Consider the following 25,570-nt stretch of genomic DNA (forward strand, 5'->3'; position numbering starts at 1 on the left):
TCCATGCTAGTGAACGTTTTTTAAAACTTTATCTTGAAGTAACATTATGGCCAGGAATAGTGTTATTCAGGCTATAAAGTCTACATTCTTAAGACATACTCGAGGCTAAGGCTGATTTTGGCTAAGACTGGTTTTGTCTGTGATGTTCAGATGTGTCAGAGAAAGTTAAATAAGGTTGATGTCCAGGATTATTAAAAAGTTTGGATTTAAAAGGTCCAAATGGTAATATTTAAACTAGGTGTCTTGTCCCAATTTTACTAAGTTGCTATGGAAAATAAAAGTTTTATCTGGCAAAAACAAGATTGTTTAAAGTAGAATCAAAAATGACAGACTACATGAATGATATGGAAAAGAAGCTGCATTGAATACCCACATGAAACCAGCTATGTCTTAACAATTAAAAGATATACAAATAATAAACCAAAAGTGTGACCTGGATAACTTTCATATACTTAACTGTTTTCAAAAGAAATTTGCTTAAGGTTTGAACAATTTTGGGGGGCGGAGGGGACAAAGAAAAAAAATGAAAAGAAATCAAGTTCTAGGACATTATTTGAAGGGACTAAAGATCCCATCCATTAAAAGTCCTTCACTTTGGACCAAATGTCAAGAGAATCAAAATTATAGTCCGCATAATTTATTCATTGACAGTATCACCATTTCTATTTTGTTTTGTGATCCAAAATGATTCACACCAAAGTGCATAACCAAAGTAGAGATTTTTCTGCTCTGGTTTAGATGGCTTTAAAAAAGCATTTTGACTCATAGGTGGGTGACGATGCTGCCAGTTGCTACTAGTCACAATGGCGCTATCTTCATTCTGATAAGCCCCTGTGTCTCTCGTAAGAAAGATGAGAGTGACTGTACAATTGCAGCTTTACCTGTTGGGGGTTTCTGGAAAGCACAGCAGAACTGGGGTGGTGGTGTAGGGGTTTTGGGGGGGAGTTTAGACTGAAAGAAACCAGTGCTGCCTTGCAACCCCAGACCTGCTACTCTTCGATATACATTGAAACGTTTGAAGCCCAGAAAGGGCAAAGCTTGCAGCAGGATACCACAATGCTGCTTTTTAAATTCTGGTGTCAGTACAGTTAGTCCTTCAATTACGACCCCCGTTGAGCAATGATTGCCGTTGCTAATCAAGACGGTTGAGGTTCTTGCCCCCCATTTCTCCGTACTGAAGGAGCGGGTCCAGCAGTCACATGGGTTGCTCATGTCCAATCCGGTGGAACTGAGCCTAGTGTTAAAAAACCTTGCTGGATCCGCCCCTTCCCCAGAATTCGCTCAGTTCTCGCATCCAGCGGAGTATATGTGAATAGCTCGTTCATCACTAACACCTTCCCTTCGATTCTATCCTTCCAAACAGTAAGAAATCCTTTCTATTGAATTTCGAGACTTGCTAATTAACGCCAGCCATCGGCGGCTCGGCTTTTCTCTCAGGGGAGAAGTAGCGGTTTAGCCTCCCGCGGCTCCTCTCGCCGCTGGCTATTCCTGCTGCCGTTTTGGGTTATTTACAATCCTTCGGCCTGGAGGTCATTAGGCAAGTCTATTTATTATCTTTTAAGGGCTTTACCTCCCGCGGTGTGAGACGCTTCCCTCTCAGTCTCCTGGACTTAGCCGGCCGTTTCTTTTAAAACTTTTACGGAACGGTTTCGTTTTTGGCGCGAAGGCCTTCGCGCCCTGTAATTTAGTACCTCGTGTTGGCCTCCTGCCGGCCGTTGGTGCTTCAGTCCACCGCCCGGATCTTTGGAGTGGGCTTTGAGACGCTCAGGCTTAATTCTCCACCGGCCAGTCCTCCAACCAGGGTGCCTTGGTTACTTTAATTGAAGTTTAGGGAGGCTGGCCACGCTGTATTTGGGAACACGAACTCTGGGTTTGCCCAGATTGCTCTCAAGTCGCAGCAGCTCCGAGGCCTAGGAGCAAGATCCCACTCCTCTTGGGAAAGCTTGGAATTCTTCTCCCCCTTATAAATCAGATTTCTTTTGGCTCTAGCCTTGTCTTCTGTAAATTGTCAGACTATGGCTTCCTTTCCCAAGAGAGGCACCACTCAGGGTCCCAGAGAGGCCAGGCCTACAGGTGATGAGATAACCAGTATCCCCCAGGCCTCGGCCCCCTCTTCTGCCATAGCCCGTCCCTTGACCAGAACCACCAAGGCTGAGAAGAGAAGGGACCAAGCCCTACAAAAAATTCATGATAAATCTGCTAAACGCTTGAAAGTGCAGGCCCAAGTGCTCAGCAGTCTTGACCCCCCAGAGGCTCCTATCCTGCCTCTCTCTGGTGTCACTGTGTTGTCTCTGGATGAGCCAAACCTAGACAGACCCCAACCTAATCTATGGGGCTTAGGTCCAGAGGAACCAGATATCGTTGAAGAATCTTCCCAGCCAGGATCCTCTCAGGCCATCAGAGATTCTTCTGTCACTCCTGCTGATATTTCTAGCCTCCCTCCAGAGTTCCAATCCATTTTCTCTGTGTTGTCCAAAGCCATTGATGCCAAGCTCTCTGCCATCAATGTGCCCTCTTTACCTCTTCCTCCTCCTCGTCCCCTCCGTCCCTTGAATTCTCCTTCAACAGTCAGAGCTCCTATTCAGGAAGAATCAGATTCTTCTCAGGATGATTATGATCAGGATATGGAAGAGGATGAGGATCCATGTCAAGGCCTCTCGGACGATGAGGAATCCCAAATCAAGGTTCCTTCTCCAGTTACTATTTTTCCCTCTCAATTGTTGAAATCTCTCCTTCTCAAGGCTAGAGTTTCCACAGGGCTAGCGGCACAAGAGAAGCAGGCGACTACCTCCACTGACCCTCCGGAGGAGAACTTACCCTACTTCACAGAGGAACAAGAGGATAACGAGGTAATCCCTATGCCAAAATTGTTTAAAGATGCTTTGCTTAAACAGTGGGAGTTTCCAGCATCAGGGCTTAACCCCACCACCAAAGACAAAAGATTGTATAAATTATCCCCCTCTTATGAGGATCTCTTATCCTGCCCTAAGCCTGATGAACCGGTAAAAACCCTACACTCTGCGGCTGCAGTTCCAGGCGAAGCAGAAGAGGTTCTTCGTCCAGAGGACAAGAGGATTGAACAGATGCTCAAGAGAGGGTTCACCGCAGATTCCTGGGCTATTAAAAGCTCCGCATCTGCTTCCTTTTTTTCTAGAGCCATGCTCCTATGGCTTCGTCAGCTTCAACAACATATTCCTCCCGATGACTTAAGAGGTCAACAGGACTTCAACAAGGTATTTGCGGCCGCCCAATACGTGGCTGATGCCACACTGCAATCCACCAGATTCGCAGCCAAGTCCATTGCGGCCTCCACAACGGCCAGAAGACTCCTATGGCTTCGCCCATGGCAGGCAGGAGTACGTCAGAAGTGGCAGTTAGCCTTAGGTCCATTAAAACGCGACCTCCTATTTGGAGATCTCCTAGACCCACTCCTAACTGAAACCACGGACAAGAAAAAAGTATTGGGCCCGACTACCAAAAAGACCACTAAAACGCAGTCCTTTCGTCGTCCGGGGCGCCAACAAGATCAGGCGCCCACTTACCAGAGGAATCCAGGTCAGTACTCCCCTCGTTTTCGTTCCCAAGGTAGGAACCCCAGGGGTAAGGGATACCGCTACCAGAGAGGAGCGTCCTCTAACAGGGCTTCTAAAAAGCCCAGATGGTAATTCCCCTTCGGTCCCCATAGGGGGGCGCCTGGCCTACTTCTCCTCTAGCTGGCGCCAATCTTCCAAGGACCCCTGGGTCATTGATACAGTTCAAAAAGGTCTCCTTTTAGAGTTTATTTCTCCCCCCCCCAAACGTTTTATTTCCTGCCCTTCTCCCAGTTCTCCCTCTGCTCATTCCCGGATGGAGGAAGCCATCTCCCATTTATTATCCATTAGAGCCATCCAGCCGGTCCCCTCCGGTCAGAGAGGCCGGGGTTTTTACTCCATCCTCTTTATGGTCCCTAAGACCTCCGGAGGTTGGAGAGCTATCTTGGACCTCAAAAGGCTGAATTTATTCATCAAATACAGAAAGTTCAAGATGCATTCCCTTTCATCTATTTTAGCAGCTATTCATCCGGGGGACTTCATGGCTTCCTTAGACCTCACTGAGGCCTATCTCCATATCCCCATTGCCAAATGCCACAGAAAATTCTTACGTTTCTCTTTCCAGGGCAGACATTTCCAGTATAGGGCTATGCCATTTGGTCTCTCCTCGGCCCCTAGAGTCTTCACAAAGCTTTTGGGGTCCTTGGCGGCCTATATCCGGGCCAAGCCCATCCACATTTTATGTTATTTAGATGACATTTTAGTTCATGGAAATTCTCTAGAGGAAGTAAAGGTAAACCTTTCTGTCACCATGTCAGTTTTACAGACCCATGGCTTTTCTATTAACTTTGATAAAAGCCACCTTCAGCCTTCTACTTCCATATTGCATCTGGGATCTATCATTAATTCAGAATCATCCCAAGTTTTCCTTTCTCCTGAGAGGAAACATAATATAGGGGAGTTGATTTCTCACATTTTACCCCTGCAATCAGTCTCCATAGTCACCTTGTCCTCCCTTCTGGGTAAAATGGTGTCGTGCATAGGCATCATTCCCTGGGCTCGTCTCCATGCCAGGGAACTACAGTGGCTTCTATTATCCTTTCAGAGATCGGGGCTCAGCAACTCAAGTCGTCGCATTGCCATTCCATCGATGGTTCGCAGATCTCTCAGGTGGTGGATGTCTCCGGCCATGGACAAAGGATCCCCTTTCAGGTCCCCGGACCAATTCGTCATTACCACAGATGCCAGTCTATCAGGATGGGGCGCCCATGCCCAGGGGATGATAGCCCAGGGCACGTGGTCACCGGAGGAAGCTTCCAGGCCAATCAATTGGCTAGAGTTAAGAGCCGTCTCCCTGGCTCTAAAACAGTTCAAGCCTCGCATCCCCAACCGGCACGTTCTCATACTCACCGACAACATAGCCACAAAAAGCCACATCTGCAGACAGGGGGGCACGAGATCCAAGGCTCTCATGAGGGAGGCCCTCAAGTTAGGCCTTTGGGCAGAAAAACACCTTCAGTCGCTCCTAGCCGATCACATCTCGGGGAGCCTCAACGTCCAGGCGGATTGGCTCTCTCGAGCAACGATAGATCCAGGAGAGTGGAATCTACATCAAGACCTGTTCCATCAAATCAGCCTCAGATTCGGCCTTCCAGTGCTGGATGTCTTTGCGACCGAAGCGAATGCCCAACTCCCTCGATTCTTCTCCAGGTTCCCATCCCCGGGAGCAGAAGCAACCAATGCCCTCAGGAGCCCCTGGCCCCCAGGACTCCTGTATGCATTCCCTCCAATTCCAATTCTCCCGGACGTGATTCACAAGGTCCTCACCGAGAGGGCCCGAGTAATCCTAATCGCCCCTCATTGGCCCCGCCGGCCCTGGTTCGCGGATCTCCAACAGCTGTCTGTCCAGGACCCCTGGCGACTCCCCGTTTCGGGGGATATGCTACGGCAGGGGGCCTCATTCCATCCAGACCCGGAGTGGTTCCACCTCACCGCCTGGCTGTTATCAGGAGAGACTTAGAACTGCGTGGCCACGACCCCGACACAGTGGAGGTCATCTTAAAGGCCAGAAGAGGTTCGACCAATCGAATCTACGACCATACATGGTCCAAGTTTCACCAGTGGTGTCTACAGGAGGGTCTCTCTCCCCTGTGCATTCCCATACACAGGATCATTTCCTTCCTTATGCAAGGTTTCCATCAAGGCCTTTCCACCAGTACTCTCCGTCGTCATCTGGCGGCCATTTCATCTGTCCTAGCAGGGCCCCGCAGACAGCCTCTCCGTTCCTTTCCAGAAGTTCAGGAATTCCTCAAGGGTATAGCCAACCTCAGACCTTCTAAGGTCCACAGATATCCATCCTGGGATTTGCCACGGGTTCTCCATTCCCTCACGCAGGCACCCTACGAACCCCTAAAATCTGCGTCCCTCAGGTACCTATCCTTTAAGGTAGCATTCCTGGTGGCAATTACCTCTGCCCGACGCATTTCGGAGTTGGCTGCCCTTTCAATCAGGCAGGACCTCTGCCAATTTCATCAGGACAAGGTAGTCTTACGACTGGACCCCACCTTCTTACCCAAGGTCAGTTCCATGTTCCACAGAACCCAGGATATTGTCTTACCTTCCTTCTGCCTCCAACGGGACCATCCCTTGGCAATTAGATGGCACACCCTGGACCTCATTAGAGCGCTGAGGATCTATATCCAACGCACAGGACCCTTTCGGAGGTCGGAAGCACTTTTTATAGCCTATCACCCCAGAGTCATGGGTGCCAAAGTGTCTTCAACAGTGATAGGCCGTTGGATCAGAGGGACTATCTCTAAGGCCTACGAGTTGGCCTCCCTCTCAGTTCCAAAGAACATCACAGCGCATTCCACCAGGAGCGCAGCCACCTCGGCCGCTTGGGCGACTCAAGCCCCGTTGGAGGAGGTCTGCAAAGCAGCCACTTGGGCCTCGCCAAATTCCTTCATCAGGCACTACAAGATTGACTCTTACGCCTCAGCGGACGCTGCCTTCAGCAGAAGGGTACTCCAATCCGTTATCTCTCACGATAGCAATCTAATCCCACCCTAGGGACCAATCTATTGGGTATGTCCCATGTGACTGCTGGACCCGCTCCTTCAGTACGGAGAATAGGCGTTGATTGCTTACCTGAACGCCTCTTCTCGTACGGTGAGCGGGTACAGCAGTCACTTCCCGCCCTTGTATGTGTCTTCTATACCTTTCTATAACCTTTCTTTCCTCTAACAATGAGAGTTGAACACTAAAGAGCTTCACATCTGAGCCTAGTCTACGGATTCGCGAATTCTGGGGAAGGGGCGGATCCAGCAAGCTTTTTTAACACTAGGCTCAGTTCCACCGGATTGGACATGAGCAACCCATGTGACTGCTGTACCCGCTCACCGTACGAGAAGAGGCGTTCAGGTAAGCAATCAACGCCTATTTATGACTTTTCCTCGCTGCAGTTGTTAAAGTTAGTAACATGGGTTGTGAAAGTGGCTTCCCCACCGACTGTCACAAGGTTGCAAAAAGAAGGACCGCATGACCACTCCAGGACACTGCAACTCTCATAAACACGAGCCGATGGCCAAGCGTCTGAATTTTGATTGCGTGACTGCAGGAAAATGATAGCGGTTGTAAGTGTGAAAAATGGTTGTCGGTTGCTTTTTGCACCGCTGCTGTAACTTCAGGTGGTCTTGGTTGTAAGTTGAGGACTGTCCATAATGAGAGTCTGTGGACCCCATAGCAAAAGCCTCTGGTTTTGGCCATTGTGGGATCAGAATGGTGGAGGAGACGAGCCTTGGACGCGATCCTATGGAGGTCTTAGCTTTGCCCCAAGAGTTTGCGGAATTTCAAATCATCCCAGTATTTTCACAAAGGAAATGTAAGGGTACAAAAAGTGGCTTGTTTTATCAAAAGGGAACTCCTAATGGACGCCCCGAAGTAAAGCAAGGGGTGTTCAGAGATCATTGGTTTGGCCTCAGTTAAAACACAATAACAACAACAACCCCCCAAGAGATTCCCCCTCCAAAATCATTTATTTATTTTATTTATTTATTGGATTTGTATGCCGCCCCTCTCCGTGGACTCATATGCAGATAGTCCTCAATTTAGGACCACAATTGAACCCCAAATTTCTGTACTGAGACAGTTATTAAGTGATTTTTGTCCTATTTTACCGCTTTTTTTGGCACAGTTATTTATTTTATTTATTTATTTAAATTAATTTAATTTATAGTCCACCCTACTCTTTCCAGAATGGGCAGCGTACAATATACAAAACCAGTATAAAAACAGTAAAAAACCCATTTAAAAGAGAATAAAAGTCATTCTTTATTAAGTGAGTCACTGTAGTTATTAAGTTAATAAGACAGAGAGAGAACACTGCAACCATCATGTTGTGGTTGGCTCTGGCCCAGCTCCTGCCCCAAGGAATGTGGAGGTGGATGCAGGGGAAACATCAACATGTCATAGACCTGTTTTATTGCCGATAGAGTCAGGTAGTGCAGTTTCCTCGGATGAAGAAGAAGGTGAAGACTTGGAAGAGGGGGGCTTGGCACACAGCCCAGGAAGCCAATCTCCATTATCTCCGGTCGATTCGGATGAGGAAGTGTTAGACCCATGCATGCGCAGACTTATGCATCGAAGAGACCAATTGAAGAAATATTACAGAGATAAGAGAGGCCACCTGTGTTTGGGTGGGGCTCCAGTAATTAGAGCTGCTGATATAAATAGCAGTGTGCTGGCTTGGCTGTTGTGGAAGATTATCTGATCGTTGTCCTTCAGGACCGTGCCTTGCTGTTTCCAGACTTTGTTGATTTTTCACGACTTTGAAACCAAAGCAGAGCAAAGTTTGGGGGTCTCACTTCATGGAAGAAGGGCTGTGACGTTCCTTCACAGCTGCTAGCTAAGTACTTAAGGACTGATTAAGGGGATTGTACAGACTACCAGGTTGTTTTGGGATGAGTGCTCTTTGCAATACAAAAAGGGTGCTTTGTTTCTTTTGAATGTTTGTGATAAAGAACATGTTTTTGAACTTTCAAGTGTGTGTGTGTCTGAAATTTGTACCCTTGAATTTTCGGGAGACTCACACCATGGAGCCCGGCAGAACACATCATAAATAAGAACCAGGGTGAAATGCTCCTGGTTCGCTCGTGACTGTCGGTTGTTGGAGAGCCGGTCGCAAAGGCAGCACAAGGCTCCGCCTACCTGCCCGGACACTGCCATTTGGGTTCTTCTACCCTCTGCTCATGGCTAAGCGTTCTGTGCATGCGCAGAGGGTAAAAGAACCCAAATGGCAGCATTTGGGCCAGTGGGTGGAGCCTCGCGCTACCTTTGCGATTGGCTGTCCAATGAGCATTTCACCCCGATAAGAAGCTGTCGTCAAACATCTAAATTTTGATCCTGTGACCGTGGGAATGCCCCAATGGTTGCAACAGTAAAAAATGATCAAAAATCACTTTTTTTTCAGTGACGTAACTTCAGACGGTCACTAATTGAAGTGTTGTAAGTCGAGGGCTACCTGTGCAGTTCCCTGAGCTTTTGGGAATGCTGCCTACAGTAGAGCACTGCTTGGGGCTAAATCCTTTTGAACCTGAGCGTTCACCTAGCACAGAACAAAAGCCTAAATCTGGGAAATTCCCAATTTAAATCCCCCAGCTGAAATGTCCTCCCTCATTGTAGTTCTGCATAAGATGGCTAATCATCTTCCTCCCAAATAAGCTGCCCAGCCAGTAGGTCATGAATAGAAACCATTCTATTATTTCCTGGTAGAACAGACTATTTGCCTTGCTGACCTGCAGTTAGCATACCAGCTTAAAAGAGGGGACATTCCATTACATTGCTGCCTGCCAAGCGTCCTGCTGGAGTTTACTTCTTCAGTCAAGATGCTTATTATTTACTGTGCAACTTCAAGGAAGTTGCTGGCAACAGGTTTGAGTTGTGTGTGTGCCACCTACTTTTCCTTAGACTTTTTATTTTCCAGCATTAGTTAACTAGCTAAGCAAGGTGAGCTTAGCTGCTTGGGGCGTGGTTTTCATTATACAGGGTGGCTGTTGCATTAAAGCTCTCAGGTAAACCTCAGCTTTGCTTGGAAGGCGGAGGGAATGGAGATGTAGGAGGAGAAACCAAGTTCATTGCCTCAATCAACAGAACTGCCCGTAGTCCTCGTATATCTCTCTCTCTTGACGGCTCTGGTTTCTAGCTATAAATCGGTTATTTCTGTACATCCCGAGGAGGCAGGTGTCAGTCTGGATATTTTTTTGATCTGTGGAAGCAGAGCTGAGCTATAATGCCCCGTGGAGAATACAAACTCGAATACAAGAGTGAGTACAATTGGAGCACTGGAGAGGAGAGGTGGTACTTATAAAACCATTGTCTGTGTTTGTGAAACTAACTTCTTCTTTGTGGGTAGGTGGTTTTGCTATTTTGAGGAGAAGTGCAGGTATCGTGAGCGCCTTCTGTGGAACGATGTGTCTCTCTAACCCTTTGATCTATTTCTTGATTCGGGCAATGGTAGAGATTTAGTTTATTCCCAATCCTTTTCCAAAACAAAACCAAGAGGTCGTTTTAATAGAATGTCCAGATTTTGGGGGTGGGTTTAAGGGAAAATATAGCCACGGAACCCATTAACAAGGTAAAATATTCGCATTTGAAAGCAGCTCCAATGAATAAAAACTGAAGATCAGCCCAATCCAGCACCTGGGTTCCAGAAGTGAGTAGCCACTGTGTTTTAGGTAGGGAAATAAGAAGATCAGAATTTATTTCATGAATGAATAAAACACGCAATAACTTCAAATGAAGAACTACGTATATACGGTATATGGAAGGTTTGGGAGAAAAAAAAATAAGTTGGCAACTATTGGGTTACAATTAAACATATCAAAATAAATTCTTTTAAGCAGACATAAACAGAGTATGGTAGATAAAATGTTTACAGTATTTGATTGCATGTCTGCAAGATGAGAATCTTAATAGAGCCCAGATCCCAACTCTGTAAATGTTCAATCAGACATGTAATTTTTCAGACATGCAGATAAGGAAAGGGGGGTAGATGGCTTTGGTTATGTGATAGTTAAGTAGGGAGGAGAGCAAATTATTTCCCATGGTACGTAGATATTTTTTTTTGGGGGGGAGAGAAGCATTCTTATCCTACAGCTTGCAAGGGGAGAGCCAGAAACCGTCAGACTATAATTGTAATAAAATGAACATTCAAAAAAGCAGCCTATGAACATTAGCCTTGCCAGGCCTTTTAATATGCAATTGGGATTATAGGAAATGTCCCAAAGAATGATAGGTGTCTTCATCCAAAGACAACTCTATAGCTGCAGCAGAAAAATCACCCATATAGATTTATTATTTTGCTTATTTGACCCCTATGACAATCATTAAGTGTTGTAGCACATGATTCGTGACAAATGTATCTTTTTCTTTTATGTACGCTGAGAGCATCTGCACCAAGACAAATTCCTTGTGTGTCCAATCACACTTGGCCAATAAAATTCTATTCTATTCTATTCTATTCTATTCTATTCACAGCTTTCTGTCAAATGTAGAGGCTCTTTGTCGGTCCTAAAAACATTTCTATTAGTCTGGACCGTTGTTGTTGTCAGTCATGTCTGATCCTTGGATCAGTATTCTCCATGCCCTTTCTTTCTCGCCCTGCCTCCTTCAGACCCACCATGGTCACCCTGGTATCATCCTTTATAGTGTCCAGCCAGCAGGCACCAGGGCGTGTCCCCTTCTCCTTTTTCCTTCTGCTCCTGCAGGGTCTTAGATAATGAACGTGTGTCTTCTAAGAGTTACATCCGGGGATTGGAAAAGATATCACGTTGCCTGTGTTTAGTTGTAGTTCTGGGAAGAACATATATGCTGTATAGATGCAGTCATTCTTCTCTAACATGATTTAAGTCTTTGAATCAAATTTCAGTTTTCTGTTTGTTTTACCAAACAAATACGCAGTTAAGGATTTAGATTACCTTTGCATAATTATGCATAATGCAACCATGACTTGGATTGCTGAGAATCACCATAAACCTTTGCATAAATCACAACAACTTCATGTGTATGTGTTCAGTTACTGTGTGCAAGGAGTGATTAAGCCTGCCATTGTTAATTTAAGTTCATAGTTGAGATTCAGATTACATCATTCCAGTGGTGGGTTGCTCCCGGTTCATAACGGTTCTTAGAACCGGTAGCGCCAGCAGCGGGAGGATCCACCCACCTATTTGGGACGGTTCTGCACACGCGCAGAAGTGTTGTGTGCGCGTACACAAACCGGTAGCAAAATTATTTACAACCCACCACTGATCTTACCCCTACCTGGGCTCCTTGCAAATGTATTGATTCCATAATATAATGGATAATATATTCAAATGGCATGAGATTTTTCTCCCCAGTGGATAAAGCATAACATGATGCACTTATGTTACATCCATCTTGCTGCTCTTCTGCTTCTCCTACTTCTCCACTTTCCTGATCACATCATTCTGTTCATGCTTTGCAGAAGATACCTCTGGGGATGCTGTTAGTACCATTTACAGCAACCCAGTATCGCCACAGGCTTCAGACTCTACGGATGAATTTACCACCTACTTCGATCAGAAAATACCAATACCAGAAGATGAAAAGGTTAGTATGGGTAATAAGAGTTATGGTGGGGTCACCATTCGCGATACTTTCCCTGGTGTTTTATTGAAGGGCGCTATTGTGCCAAAGGAGGGGGGGGATAGTGTGAAGAATTACTGGTCACGGTGGCATATGCTTAAGATATGTTCAGCTTATGCTGAGGTTCAATATAAGTCCTCAAAATATATTAGTGGGACATTCTGACATTTCTGAAGGTTCCAGTGAATTAACAGGAATAGCATTTCAACCTAATAGCATTTCTAATAGCAATAGCAATGGCATTTCTAATTAATAATAAATAAACTTATATACTGTACCGCTTCACAATGTTTTACAACCCTCTCTAAGCGGTTTACAGAGAGTAAGCATGTTGCCCCCAACAATCTGGGTCCTCATTAAACTTGATCTCTTGATTGCCTGTTGTGTGTCTGGATGAGTCACTTTGCTGGAGTTGCTTTTCACCCCCTTTTAAATCATTAATTGATGCAGAAACCTAGGATTGGTGAGGATGAGCCTTCTTTAAGTATTGTGCTCTACCAATCTCCCTCTAAGTGCTTTTAACTGTAATTTTCATCGGCCCTAGCCTCTGACTACGTCGTTTGTTCAATTCAAACCTTTATTGTCAGAGTACAACATGCGTACTATGAGATTGGCTGAGCCTCCCTTCAAGCACACACCCCAACACAATACAACTCACAGTGAAAGACAGAAAATCCCTATCCCAGTGAATCCTGATAACAAACACCCAATCCTATTGTAACATGTGAACTTATTGCACATCAAGCCAGCCCTTCGTACTATGTTGTATAATGGTACCTCTACCTACAAACACCTCTACTTACGAACCTTTCTAGATAAGAACCGGGTGTTCAAGATTTTTTTGCCTCTTCTTAAGAACCATTACAAACCCCACCCTCCGAAACTGTAACCGGAAAAGGCGGGGAGAAGCCTCCATGGGGCCTCTCTAGGAATCTCCTGGGAGGAAACAGAGCTGGAAAAGGCAGGGAAAAGCCTCCATGGGGCCTCTCTAGGAATCTCCTGGGAGGAAACAGGGCCTCCACAGTCCCTGTGGTTTCCCCACACATTATTTGCATTTACATTGATTCCTATGGGAAAAATTGCTTCCTCTTACAAACTTTTCGACTTAAGAACCTGGTCACGGAACGAATTAAGTTCGTAAGTAGAGGGACCACTGTAGTTATGTTTCATTCAGGAGTTTGACAGCCCACAGATAAAAACTGTTCTTCATTCAGCCTGTTTGTGGGACTGCCTAGGCTTTTACAGTGTATCTCCTTCCCGATGGTAGGAGAATGAAGAAGTCCTGACCCGGGTGTGAGTCATCCCTTTGGAGTGAGTGAAAGTTATATTCGAAAACTGGTGGAAGTATCCAGACAGGAGAAAGCTGATCTAAGCATGAAATTGCTTCAGTAAAAGACCCAAAAATGCTGTTAGTATTTAAAAATCTGTGCTCCTCTTTCCTGCGCTCTTAGATTAGATTAGATTTATTGGATTTATATGCCGCCCCTCTCCGCAAACTCGGGGCGGCTCACAACAAAGTAAAAACAATACATAATAACAAATCCAATACCCACCAATCCAATTACAATGTTAAGCTAAAAAATTCATAAAAAACAACCCCAGAATATTAAAAAACAAGCACACAATCAATCTAACACCAAAACAACATGGGCAAGGGGGAGATGTTTCAGTTCCCCCATGCCTGACAGCAGAGGTGGGTTTTAAGGAGTTTGCGAAAGGCAAGGAGGGTGGGGGCAATCCTAATCTCAGGGGGGAGCTGGTTCCAGAGGGTCGGAGCCGCCACAGAGAAGGCTCTTCCCTTGGGTCCCGCCAGACGACATTGTTTAGTCGACGGGACCCGGAGAAGATCAACTCTGTGGGACCGAACCGGTCGCTGGGATTCGTGCGGCAGAAGGCGGTCCCGAAGGAATGTGGAGGTGGATGCAGGGGAAACATCAACATGTCATAGACCTGTTTTATTGCCGACAGAGTCAAGTAGTGCCGCTCTTCCTGGCGTGGAATACATTTGATCTCAAATACAATACAATTGTATGTTTTTTAAATGATGGAGTTTTTAAGCTGTTTTTTAATATTAGATTTCTTTCTATTGTAACATTGTTATTATTATTGTTGTGAGCCGCCCCGAGTCTTCGGAGAGGGGCGGCATACAAATCTAATAAATTATAAAAAGTTAATTAAAAATTTGAAGGTTGTTCCGATGCTTCTTTGCTTCTTCTTCCTAATGTTTGTCAAGGATGGGAGATGATGGAGTGAGAGTGATATTTTGCCAGCCAATGTAATTATTGAATGAGTGCACGGAGGAGACAATAACCCTCTGTGAAGATAACAGTTGCTGTCCTTAATGTCTCAAATGAATACTTGCAACCGCATTCATTTTTGTTCATTTTGTTTGTTGAAAAGATTCCGTCATCTATGCATTGCCCTGACTTTAAGGACCTTATTAAAAGCTTTCATTTTGGAGCTCTAAATAAAAATTATATTAAAGGCAATATGCAAGCGAAGGATGAATTTTTTCTTTTTACTCTATGGCAATTCTGAATATTGAACAGGGCTCATAGTCTATGCAAGCACTCATTCTTTTTTATTACTATTATCTCAGCCTTTTTAAAATTTGAGCAGTATAATTTAGAATGGAGATGAGGAAACAATTTAAAAAATGATTAAAATGGAGTTGTTGAAAAATTGAAAATTGATCCATTGCATCTGGTTGTCTAAGAGTTGCTAACTGATCTTCCACATCAAATGTTTAAGAAAAATATAAGGATTTTCTAGAACAGACTTTGCAAGGACTGATATAATTTATTATGGAAATAAATCGATTTCATAACACCATGCCATATATAGTATAAGTAAAATATAATGCTCTGCCTCTTTAAATTAACAATTTTCTTGATTTTAAATAGTAACAAATAATTAACAGCGTAACAGTTGATATTAATGTGTGAATTAATATATTCCCTTGTGTGAAAATACTTAATATTACTCAAGACCCACCTTTATCACCAGGCATGGGGGAACTGAGACATCCTCCCCCAGGCTTTTATATTTTATATTTGGTATGTATGTGTTGTATGGTTTTAATTGCTGGGGTTTTATATATGTTTTATTTTTAATATTAGATTTGTTTCACTATTATATTGTTTCTATTATTGTTGTGAGCCGCCCCGACTCACCGGAGAGGGGCGGCATACAAATCCAATAAATAAACAAACAAACAAACAAACAAACAAACAAATAAATAAAATCTCTCTTTTATGTTTGTAAAGCACCCATGGTTCAGTTTTCGAAAACTCTGGGCCTTCACTGGGCCTGGTTTCCTGATGAGCATTGCCTACTTGGATCCAGGTAACATTGAATCAGATCTACAATCTGGGGCAGTTGCAGGATTTAAGGTAAGTGGCTGTCTTTTTGTAAAACTTTTCACTTTGAAAGCTGTTGTAGAAATCGTTCAGAAGAATGCCTTAACAATTCAATTCAAGGGCACTGATCAAAACAAGGATTTTGCTAAACACAATTTTTTAAACAGATGTTGTCTTTAAATTGTACAGTGAAAATGTTTCAAAATGGGATTTTGCCATGTTAGGGAATAACAGTAAAGTACAATAGAGGAGAATTTTCTTGGATTGTTTTCTTACATCTGAATTGATGTGAACTGATTCACATTGAATATTAATTGCCATGAATTAGGTTGATTCATCAGAATGTGTACTGTTCATTGTGGGTTACTTCTTAACATCTAGGGGCATACCATAAAAATTGGGGATGGAACAGATGACATTTCAATCAGTCCTACAAATCTGCCACATTATTTCTAAATTAACCCAGAAGCCTCAAATGTGCTAGCGTAAAACTAAGTGGGAAGGTACTGCTGACCAGCAGCCTTCTCAGAGAGAATCTGAAACATTTAAACTTTGGCTTTTAAATGTTAGGGTTTTGTGATATGAAAACAAAACAAAACAAAATTTTGAAAAGCAAAACCTTTACCCAGGCTCCAACTTATTGCCGCTACTGGTGCTGATTTGCACGCAATTCTGGATGAAGCATTGGAGCGAGATTTGGCTTTTGCGTATGCGCAGGAAGCAAACTTTGTGAGAAGATATGTAGGCATGCAAGATTTTGGTGATATTTTTGCTTGTGCAGAAGCAAAAAAATCGCTGAAACTCACCGAAATCACGTGCATGTGCGCATCCTCTTGCAAATTTTTGCTTCTCACACATGAGCAGAAACCAAATCTTGCTCTGATGCACGCATGCGCTCCTGCCGGTCACCCAGAGCTGCATGTGCAGCTCCATTTTCGCTACAGATTTAGCATCCTCACCCCCCCATTCCAGTAGGAATCCGATACTGCTTTTACCCCAGTGATTGTCTTTACTATTTACCCTTAGCTTTTCTAATAAATTTGCCTCATTCTTTGGCTGGTTAGAGTAGTTTGAAGCAATGCATGTGGTTTCTTACATTTTAAAAAAGAATTCATGTTTTATTGTTATGTCTAACTGAATACCTGTCTTTGCTACCGGTCAAATTCCAGGAAGCATAGGGTTCCTAGTTCTTTTGAGAAAGTAGGCAGAGGGATCTATTGGTGAAACCTACTTCCCTTCCCTCTGCATGTGCAGAGGGTTAAAAACAAGAAAATGTCGCCCTCCAGGCAGGTGGTCAAAGCCTGGTGCTGCCACTGTTACTAGTTCTCTGAACCACTGGTTGCTGCTACTACTGGTATGACTGGATCGGACCGAGCCAGTACCATTTCACCCTTGGAAGGAGTGAAGGAGACATTTCAAATTTCCAAAGTTCTGCATAAACAAATGAGTGCTTATGTAGCAAAAACCTATTTGGAATGTTTTCTTTGAGTATTAAATTCTTCAGAACAAAAGCCCGAATGTGTCTGATGAAAAGTAGGGTTCTCTGGGGCAGGTTTTGATTGTGAGAGGGCTAAGCATCTCCAGAAGTGCAGGTATTGTTTAGTTAGCAGAATCCCTAGGTTCTTTGTTCCTCTTCCAGAATATTGCCATCCTGAGCTTCTTTTCATTTGTGTGTGTGTGTGTGTATTTTTGTTTTTCAGCTGCTCTGGGTCCTCTTGTTGGCTACTGTCATTGGTTTGCTCTTACAACGTCTGGCGGCAAGGCTGGGTGTGGTAACGGGACTTCACCTGGCAGAAGTATGCAATCGTCAGTATCCCAAGGTGGGTAAATTGATGATGCATCTGTCTGCATGGACATGCCAGGGGACAGAGGGACTTGCTTTTTCTAGGATTGGAGCCTCCAGAGCTAGTTTCAATCTCATATTTGTCTCAGCTCTTTGTTAAGTTTTGAACACGTTGACTCACAAGTGCTAGTTCTTCACTCAAATCAACACTACTCATGGCTTCTCCATGGTTTGTTTAGGTCAGCTTAGCCTGGCCTGAGTGCTAATTGTGATTCTATCACACTGGAAGAAGACATTACCAAACTAATTTGTCGCCATGCTTCATATTTTCTTTAGGTGGACAGATCCATAATCTAATGTGAGTGTCTGTTTGCCAAACTGTGTTAAATGAGAGCTTGACAATGGTAAATACTTGTGGACAGGAGCAACATTTGGGTAGCAGTCATGCCTGTGTTTTAGCCAAAGGCCTAGGAAAACATGATGTGCAGATACTTTATGATCTGTAGAGCACGGATGGGCAACCATGGCAACTTTACAACCAACGTCTTCCGTAAAATACTCAAGACCCACCTATACCGCCAGGCATGGGGGATTTGAGACATCTTTTCCCCAAGCTCCTTATAATTTATGTTTGGTATGTATGTGTTGTCTGGTTTTAATATGATAGGGTTTTAGTTATTTCTTTTAATATTAGATTTGTGCCACTATAATATTGTTTTTATCATTGTTGTGAGCTGCCCTGAGTCTTCGGAGAGGGGCGGCATACAAATCTAATAAATTATTATTATTATTATTATTATTATTATTATTATTATTATTATTTATTAATGGGCTTCAACTCCCAGAATTCATGATCCAGCCATACTGTTAAAATCCATAAGTCATAAAGTTACCATAGTTGGCCACCCTGATCTATTTGATCATACAATGAATAAGAAGAGAGGCAAGATTACGAAATTTAAGAAGCCCTGGAAGCCCAGGAAGGAAGGGAAGTCCAGGGAACTGTGGATAGTTCTAAAATCACCCAAAACTCAGAGTCTGAGTTCTTGGGAAAAACAGCTGGGCAAGCAAAAGGACAAGATAAGAGAGATTATTCCAGAGAGTACAGGAATTGCCCCATTCTCCCTCAATGCAAATCCCCCCATCCCCCATTAGAGAGAGGAGGCCAGGAGGGAGGTGGGATAAGGGGAAGAGGTCACTTATCAGAGGAGAAGAATCCTGCAGAAAGAGAAAATTGGGTAGAGAACAGAGAAAAAAGTTGATGTTGCCCCCAGGGATAGAACAAGAGATGGCTGTACCAAAAAAAAAAAAGTTTGGGTCTATAAATAGAGAAGATCCCCAATCCATGGATTACACACATTTTTTTTCTGCAGTTTTTTCCTCTCAGTGAGATTAATGGGGGTGACATTTCCCTTTTAACAATCATGTGTGCCTTTATTCCACAAACACAGTCCTCGAGTTACAACCGTAATTGAGCCCTGCAATTACGGTCGTAAGTCACAACAATCATTGAGAGGATTACCATGTGGCAATCTCTGATTTTACGAACTTTTTTGTAGTGGTTGTAAAGCAAAGGTTGCATTTCTAAAACAAACACAACATTTGAACCTCAGAATTATCAAGTGAACCGATTGTTAGCGGAAGTAAACATTGCTTTTTGGCAAAAATGTCATAAATTGCAGACAGGTGACCCTGGGGTGCAGCAGTCAGTCATGAATGGGGTTGGTTGTTGAGCACCCAAAGAGACAGTGATGTGACCAACGGTTGGGAGAGGGGGATGTCATAACTTCAAATTTGGGTTGTAAATCATTTTTTCAGGGTCTTTCGTCACTGAACAATCAATTGTAAGTCAAGGGCTACATGTATAAAATGATTTTCCTACTTCACTGAAAATTAATGGAGGAAGAAACTAAAATTTGGCGTGGGTGGATATGGTGCCTATGTGGTCAAGATCCAAAAGGCTCTAATTCTGAAAGAGGGAGGATCTTGACTTGCTGGATTGGAGTATAAATATTCATTTCACAGATCCTCAGAAAGTGTTTTTGCTCCAGTGCACGTGGACACTGTTCTGTGGAGCTGCCTAGCTCTTACCGTGAATCGGGGAATGACTGTTTAATAATAGATCGATAATAAAATCAGTGGATGTCTTCTGAAAATCTAATCACTGAGTAAAAGCCTTTTTTAATTTTATTTGAAGAGTCAGAACCTGTGGCTTCCAAATTAGTCTGTAAATGCTCCCTTTCTGTCTTCCCTGTTCAAGTGAAAGCTTCTACAGTATTTGTCTGATGTTCTTCCCATCCTTGTTTTAAGTACTGATAAATGAATCCCCTAAAAACCTGGATGTAGACAGGCTTATAGAATATTTTCTTTGGTATGAAATTCCTTTTGGGCCTGCTTCGGCAAGACAATTGCTTAGAGACGCAGAAATCTCCCACAAAAGCGAGGTTGTTTTTATTTCCCCCTTTCTGTATTAATTATCCCTTGTTTGGGTATTATTTCGTTTTTTATCTTTGGGTGGTCTGTGTTCACATGTGCATGTTCATAGATGATTTGGCAATTATACCTGTCCTGGATCTGGTACATCTGAAGGAAGAACAGCATAGGAATCTTTAAGAATGGACCAAATCTATTGCTTGCCTTTCCCTTTCCTGGAGTTAGAATGTGTTTTTTACTAAGTAGTGTGTTTAATTCTGGTAATATCCAGATTAAATTCCTATTGTAATAAATATCTTTTCTTAAGGTTGTGTGGAAACCGCTCCAACACAGATCCTCCTTGTTAGGATGAAGGTCCCATTAGAAACTTCTGAATTACATGGGAGGAGTCGGTTTCTGGGAGGACCGATACTTTTGGCATAAGAAGGGAGCTGCGAAGGTGGCACTAGGCCTCCTTGGGTTTCCCTCTCTTAAATACTGTGGGGAGATAATACCAGGAGAGGATTGAAAAGACTTAGCAAACTTTCAGCCAGACATCCAGAAATCACCTTTTGCAGCCTTCTCAATGTTCATTTCTTTCCAGAGCAGAAAAATCTTTGACAAAGCTATGGCACCTGTAATGGTGTGTCTTGTACATCTCCAGCATATGCTGTGTAGCTATCTCTTGGTTTATTTTATTTGTTTACTTTTATTTATTTGTTTGTTTTCTCAAGTACATATTGGCAGTATACAAAGATATAATAATATTCATATACATGATACTAGTAAAAGAGAAACATTAGGACCAGTGTTCCCTCTATTTTTTGGGGGGGGCGGGGGTGGAAAAGTATAGTGTCTGAGTGGCAGTCCCTTCGGGACTGGGCGGCACACAAATAATAAACAAACAAACAAACAAACAAACAAATAAAAAACCCACCCTGTTTTGCCTCAGAGAATTTCAAAATAAAATACTGTACTGTGTGTCTATAACAGTGAGCTCATAATAGGGCAACTCTATCAATATCAAAATGCCACTTAAATAGTTGAGCTAGTTTCAAACTAGATTTTGATTTTCTTTCTCTCTTCCTTACTCCCATTCTTTTTCTTTCTCTTTTCCTTCCTCTCTTTTTTCTATCTGTTTCTCTCTCTTCCTCTCTTCCTCTCTCTCTCCTTCCCTCTCACTCTTTCCCTCTCGGCTTCTGGGCAGGTTTGGAAAACTCTGAGTTGATGATGATTTTTAACTGAGCGATTGCTCACTGCTCAGCTTAGAGGGAACTATGATTAGGATGGGACGGAAGGCACTCTGGTGCACTTATGCACGCCCCTTACTGACCTCTTAGGAATCGGGAGAGGTGAACAGTGGATAGTCTAAGGGTAAAGTTTTGGGGGTATGTCTGGTAGTGAGTTCCATGTTCAACTATTCGGTTACTAAAGTTGTATTTCCTGCAATCAAGTTTAGAGCGGTTTACTTTAAGTTTGTATCTGTTGTGTTTATCTATTGTGTTTGGAAGTGAGTTTATAAACTTTTGTGGTTATTATCTTTTGAGTTGCCAAATTCCTGGCAGAACCATCCGTGTAGGTGGTTGCTGGTCAGCAGACACTTAATCCTCCCTTGACCAAGAGAGTCTGCTTTCCAAAATTAGATTGTGGTGATCCTTTCTCATTGCACAATGCATGGGGGAGGAGGAAGGAATTTTTTTAATGGCTTCTGAAGGCTGTGGGAGTGTGAATCATTGTGGAGATTGTAAGCTAGAATCTGACCAAAGCATTCTACCCTGTGTAATTGAGCACACATCACCGCTATTGTACCCTGAAAATAAGAGTATGTCTCTTTGTGTTGACTTCTGACAGAGGGAACTTCAAGTGGACAAAATGTTTTCATTCTAAACTATCAAGAAGTTCAGGACAAATATTGCTTCCTTTGACAGACAATTTAATTAATCAAGCAGTAGACAGACTTAATACCTCACCATCTTCTTAGCCTTCTTCTTTTCCATTTTTCCTTCTCTCTCTCTCTTTCTCTCTCTCTCTTTTTCTTTTTTCTCTCTTGCTCTTTCTTTCTTACCTTTCTCTCTCTTACCCCTCTCCCTTCCTTCCTTCCTTCCTTCCTTCCTTCCTTCCTTCCCCTCCTCCTCCTTCCTTCCTTCCTTCTATCTTCCTTCCTTCTTTCTATCTTCCTTCCTCCCTCCCTCCCTCCCTCCCTCCCTTTCAATTTTGTGAGTTGTTACCCGGTGGATTATCAAGGAGGGGCCAAACTGCTGCTGGTGTTAGATATGAATGGATCCGTTGCAACAAGTTCTTGGAAGGGAACTAGTTTCCGCAGCTCCTGGTTACCCCCCTGGGGTGGGGGACGTATGGTGGAGAAGATTCCTCTTTTAAGAATGACCTTCTGAATTTTTTGCCTACTGTAGGTTCCTCGCCTTATCTTGTGGCTGATGGTGGAGCTGGCTATCATTGGATCAGATATGCAGGAAGTCATCGGCTCAGCAATTGCCATTAACCTCTTGTCCGTTGGGAAGTAAGTTAGCAACATCATTCTGAATGTTTTGTGGTTTCAGCAGCGTCTTGCTAGTCACGAGTTGAAAAAAAACACAGAGATAACAAGCAAGAAAATTCCATATCAAATCTAGGAATTTTCCCCAGTCAATGCATTCCATCACTGAAGCAGCCCTTGACAACTGGACACCAATAATATTCACATATTAGTCATGGGGTGTGTAAACTTATCATGTTTTAATAGCAAGATTCTTTTAAAAATTTCTGTAGGTAGGTCATATTTGAAAATGAACTTTTCAAATGTGGAAAGTTTCTCAATGACTGAAATGAGGCAGGTGACGTTTAAGCAAAACTAGCCCCAGTTACTTCAGGGTTTTATGGGTTTTTCTCCCCCTATTTATTTCAACTAATTAAATATATTTGCCCCTTTCCTCTGAAAAACCCCAAGAGGCATTCACCAACAGTGAATCAGGGTAACCTGAAGTAATAAAAATATATTTTAATCAAATGCAGTTAAGCTATGAAATTTACTGTTGAATAGCCACTAATTTTAATTAGTGTAGTCCGTGAAGAGTTAGGTTGTTGGAAACTTCATTAACTCCATGATCAAAAGCATATATATTTTAAATGCAAGTTGCTAGTAGGGAAAAACAGCAGGAGAGGGTTATTGCTTTCATATCCTGCCTGCAAGCTTTCAGATTCAGTTGGGTTTGTAATATAGAATAGAAGAGAACAGAACGAACAGAACAGAATTCTTTATTGGCCAAATGTGATTGGACACATAAGGAATTTGTCTTGGTGCATATGCTCTCAGTGTACATAATGGATCAGTGTACATGGACTTCTATGCTTCCCCGAGTCTTCGGAGAGGGACAACATAGAAATCCAAGCAATCAATCAAAATCAATCAATCAATGAAAAGTACATAATTCTGTGTACATAATTCTGAGCCTTGGAATAGCAAGGATCTCTAGCCTGATCAAGAGAATCCTCAGAATAATAGTATGTGTATACCACTCTCTAGTACAGAGGGACCTCAACCTATGATCACAATTGAGCCCCAAATTTCTGTTGCTAAGCGAGGCATTTGTTAAGTGAGCGTCACCCCATTTTACAACCTTTCTTGCCCCAGCTGTAAAACGAATCACTGCAGTTGGTCATGCAGTGGTTATTTGAATCCGGCTTCCCTATTGACTTTGCTGGCCAGAAGGTCCCAGGGCAGTGCAACCATTATTAAATATGAGTCTGTTGCCAAGCATCTGAAATTTGATCAGGGGACCGCAAAGATGCTACAACCATTTATTAAGCTTGAAAAACGTTCCTACGTCACTTTTTTTTTGGTGTCGTTGCAACTTCTCACGGTCATTAAACAAACTTGTAAGTTGAGGACTACTTATATCAGTGTTTCCCAACCTTTTTTGAGCCGCGGCACATTATTCGTATTTTCAAAATCCTGGGGAACACTGAAAAGGGGGGGGGGGCGGGCTAAAGAAAAGTTTGGACAAAAAACCCCTCTCTCTTCCTCCCTTTCGCTCTATTTCTCCCTCTTTCTCTCTTTTCCTTCCTTCCCTTCATTCTCTCTCTCCATCCCTCTTTCTTTCTTTCTTCCTCTCTTTTTTGCTCTCTTTCTCTCTCCCTTCTTCCCTTCCTCTATGTCTTTCTCTCTCCCTTGCTCTCTCTCTCTGTCTCTCTTGCTATCTCTTTCTTGCTTTTTTCTCTCTCTCTTGCTCTCTCTCTCTCTTTCACTGTCTTGCTATATGTCTCTTTCTTTCTCTTTGCCTCTCTTGCTATCTCTCTTTCTCTCTCTGTCTCTCTTGCTATGTCTCTCTTTCTTTCTCTTTCTCTCTCTCTCTGTGCCTCTCTTGCTAAGTCTCTCTTTTTCTCTTGCTATGTCTCTCTTTCTTTTTCTCTCTCTCTGCCTCTCTTGCTATGTCTCTCTTTCTCTCTCTCTTTCTCTCTCTCTCTTTCTCTGCCTCTCTTGCTGTCTCTCTTTCTTGCTCTGTCTCTCTTTCTCTGCCTCTCTTTCTATGTCTCTCTTTCTCTCTCTCTCTGCCTCTTATATGTCTCTCTTTCTCTCTCTCTCTCTCAGCTGACTGCAAGCGGGAGCCCTGACGGCGGCAGCTGGACGTGGTGCTGGACACCGTATATGCCAGGCACGCAGCGCCAGCATGTACGACGTCCAGCAGCACGTCCAACCGCCACTGTCAGGGCTCCCACTTGCAGTCAGCTGAGAGAGAGCGAGCGAGCGATCCATCTCGCCACCGCCATCTCCCCCGACTGCCTGCGGCCGCTGCGGCCACCCCCCCCGCTCCCATCGGACACTTGCCGTCGACGCCAGAGGAGCTTCAGCTGGGCGGGGCGCTGCCGGTACTTCCGTCCTGGGGCTCCCGCTCGCAGCTGTCCCCCGCCTCCTGCTCGATGCCGCGGTTTTCGGCGCTCTCCTGCTGGGCCCCAAAGAAAGAAGGCGGGAAAAAGGTGCGAAGAATGGAGCTCTCCTTCTTCCTGCCTTCCTTCTTTGGGGCCCAGCAGGAGAGCGCCGAAAACCGCGGCATCGAGCAGGAGGCGGGGGACAGCTGCGAGCGGGAGCCCCAGGACGGAAGTACCGGCAGCGCCCCGCCCAGCTGAAGCTTGGCGGCACACCTGGCCATGTCTCGCGGCACACCAGTGTGCCGCGGCACACCGGTTGGGAAACGCTGACTTATATAATGGATTGGTGAGAAAGCTGCTGTGTCCACAGAGGTGGACTTAGCAATAGAAATTAGCAACAGAAATGTGAGTGGTCATAAGCTGACCTGCACTGGAGAGAGGTATACACATACTACACTGCTCAAAAAAAAAATAAAGGGAAAACTTAAACAACACAATATAACTTCAAGTAAATCAAACTTCTGTGAAATCAAACTGTCCACTTAGGAAGCAACTTTGTACAGAACAAAGTATTCAATGGGAATATTTCGTTCATTCAGATCTAGGATGTGTTATTTAAGTGCTCCCTTTATTTTTTGGAGCAGTATAGTGTAGAAACATAGAAACATAGAAGACTGACGGCAGAAAAAGACCCCATGGTCCATCTAGTCTGCCCTTTTACTATTTCCTGTATTTTATCTTACAATGGATATATGTTTATCCCAGGCATGTTTAAATTCGGTTACTGTGGATTTACCAACCACGTCTGCTGGAAGTTTGTTCCAAGGATCTACTACTCTTTCAGTAAAATAATACTTTCTCATGTTGCCTTTGATCTTTCCCCCAACTAACTTCAGATTGTGTCCCCTTGTTCTTGTGTTCACTTTCCTGTTAAAAACACTTCCCTCCTGAACCCTATTTAA

The 25,570-nt window shown here is 43.7% G+C and overlaps 1 protein-coding gene across 2 annotated transcripts in view; it reads left to right on the top strand.

Annotated features, from left to right (window-relative positions):
• The window catches only part of SLC11A2 (solute carrier family 11 member 2), a 93,013-nt gene that overhangs the window by 14,670 nt on the left and 52,773 nt on the right, over positions 1-25,570 (top strand). For both annotated transcript variants that reach the window (XM_070740722.1, XM_070740723.1), the window contains exons 3-6: positions 12,031-12,155; positions 15,458-15,583; positions 17,251-17,370; positions 22,157-22,263. In XM_070740722.1, coding sequence (XP_070596823.1) covers positions 12,031-12,155; positions 15,458-15,583; positions 17,251-17,370; positions 22,157-22,263 — 478 coding nt within the window. The remainder of the gene's footprint in view (positions 1-12,030; positions 12,156-15,457; positions 15,584-17,250; positions 17,371-22,156; positions 22,264-25,570) is intronic.

This window comes from Erythrolamprus reginae, chromosome 2 (assembly GCF_031021105.1).
Source record: "Erythrolamprus reginae isolate rEryReg1 chromosome 2, rEryReg1.hap1, whole genome shotgun sequence".
NCBI classification, from domain to species: Eukaryota; Metazoa; Chordata; class Lepidosauria; order Squamata; family Dipsadidae; genus Erythrolamprus; species Erythrolamprus reginae.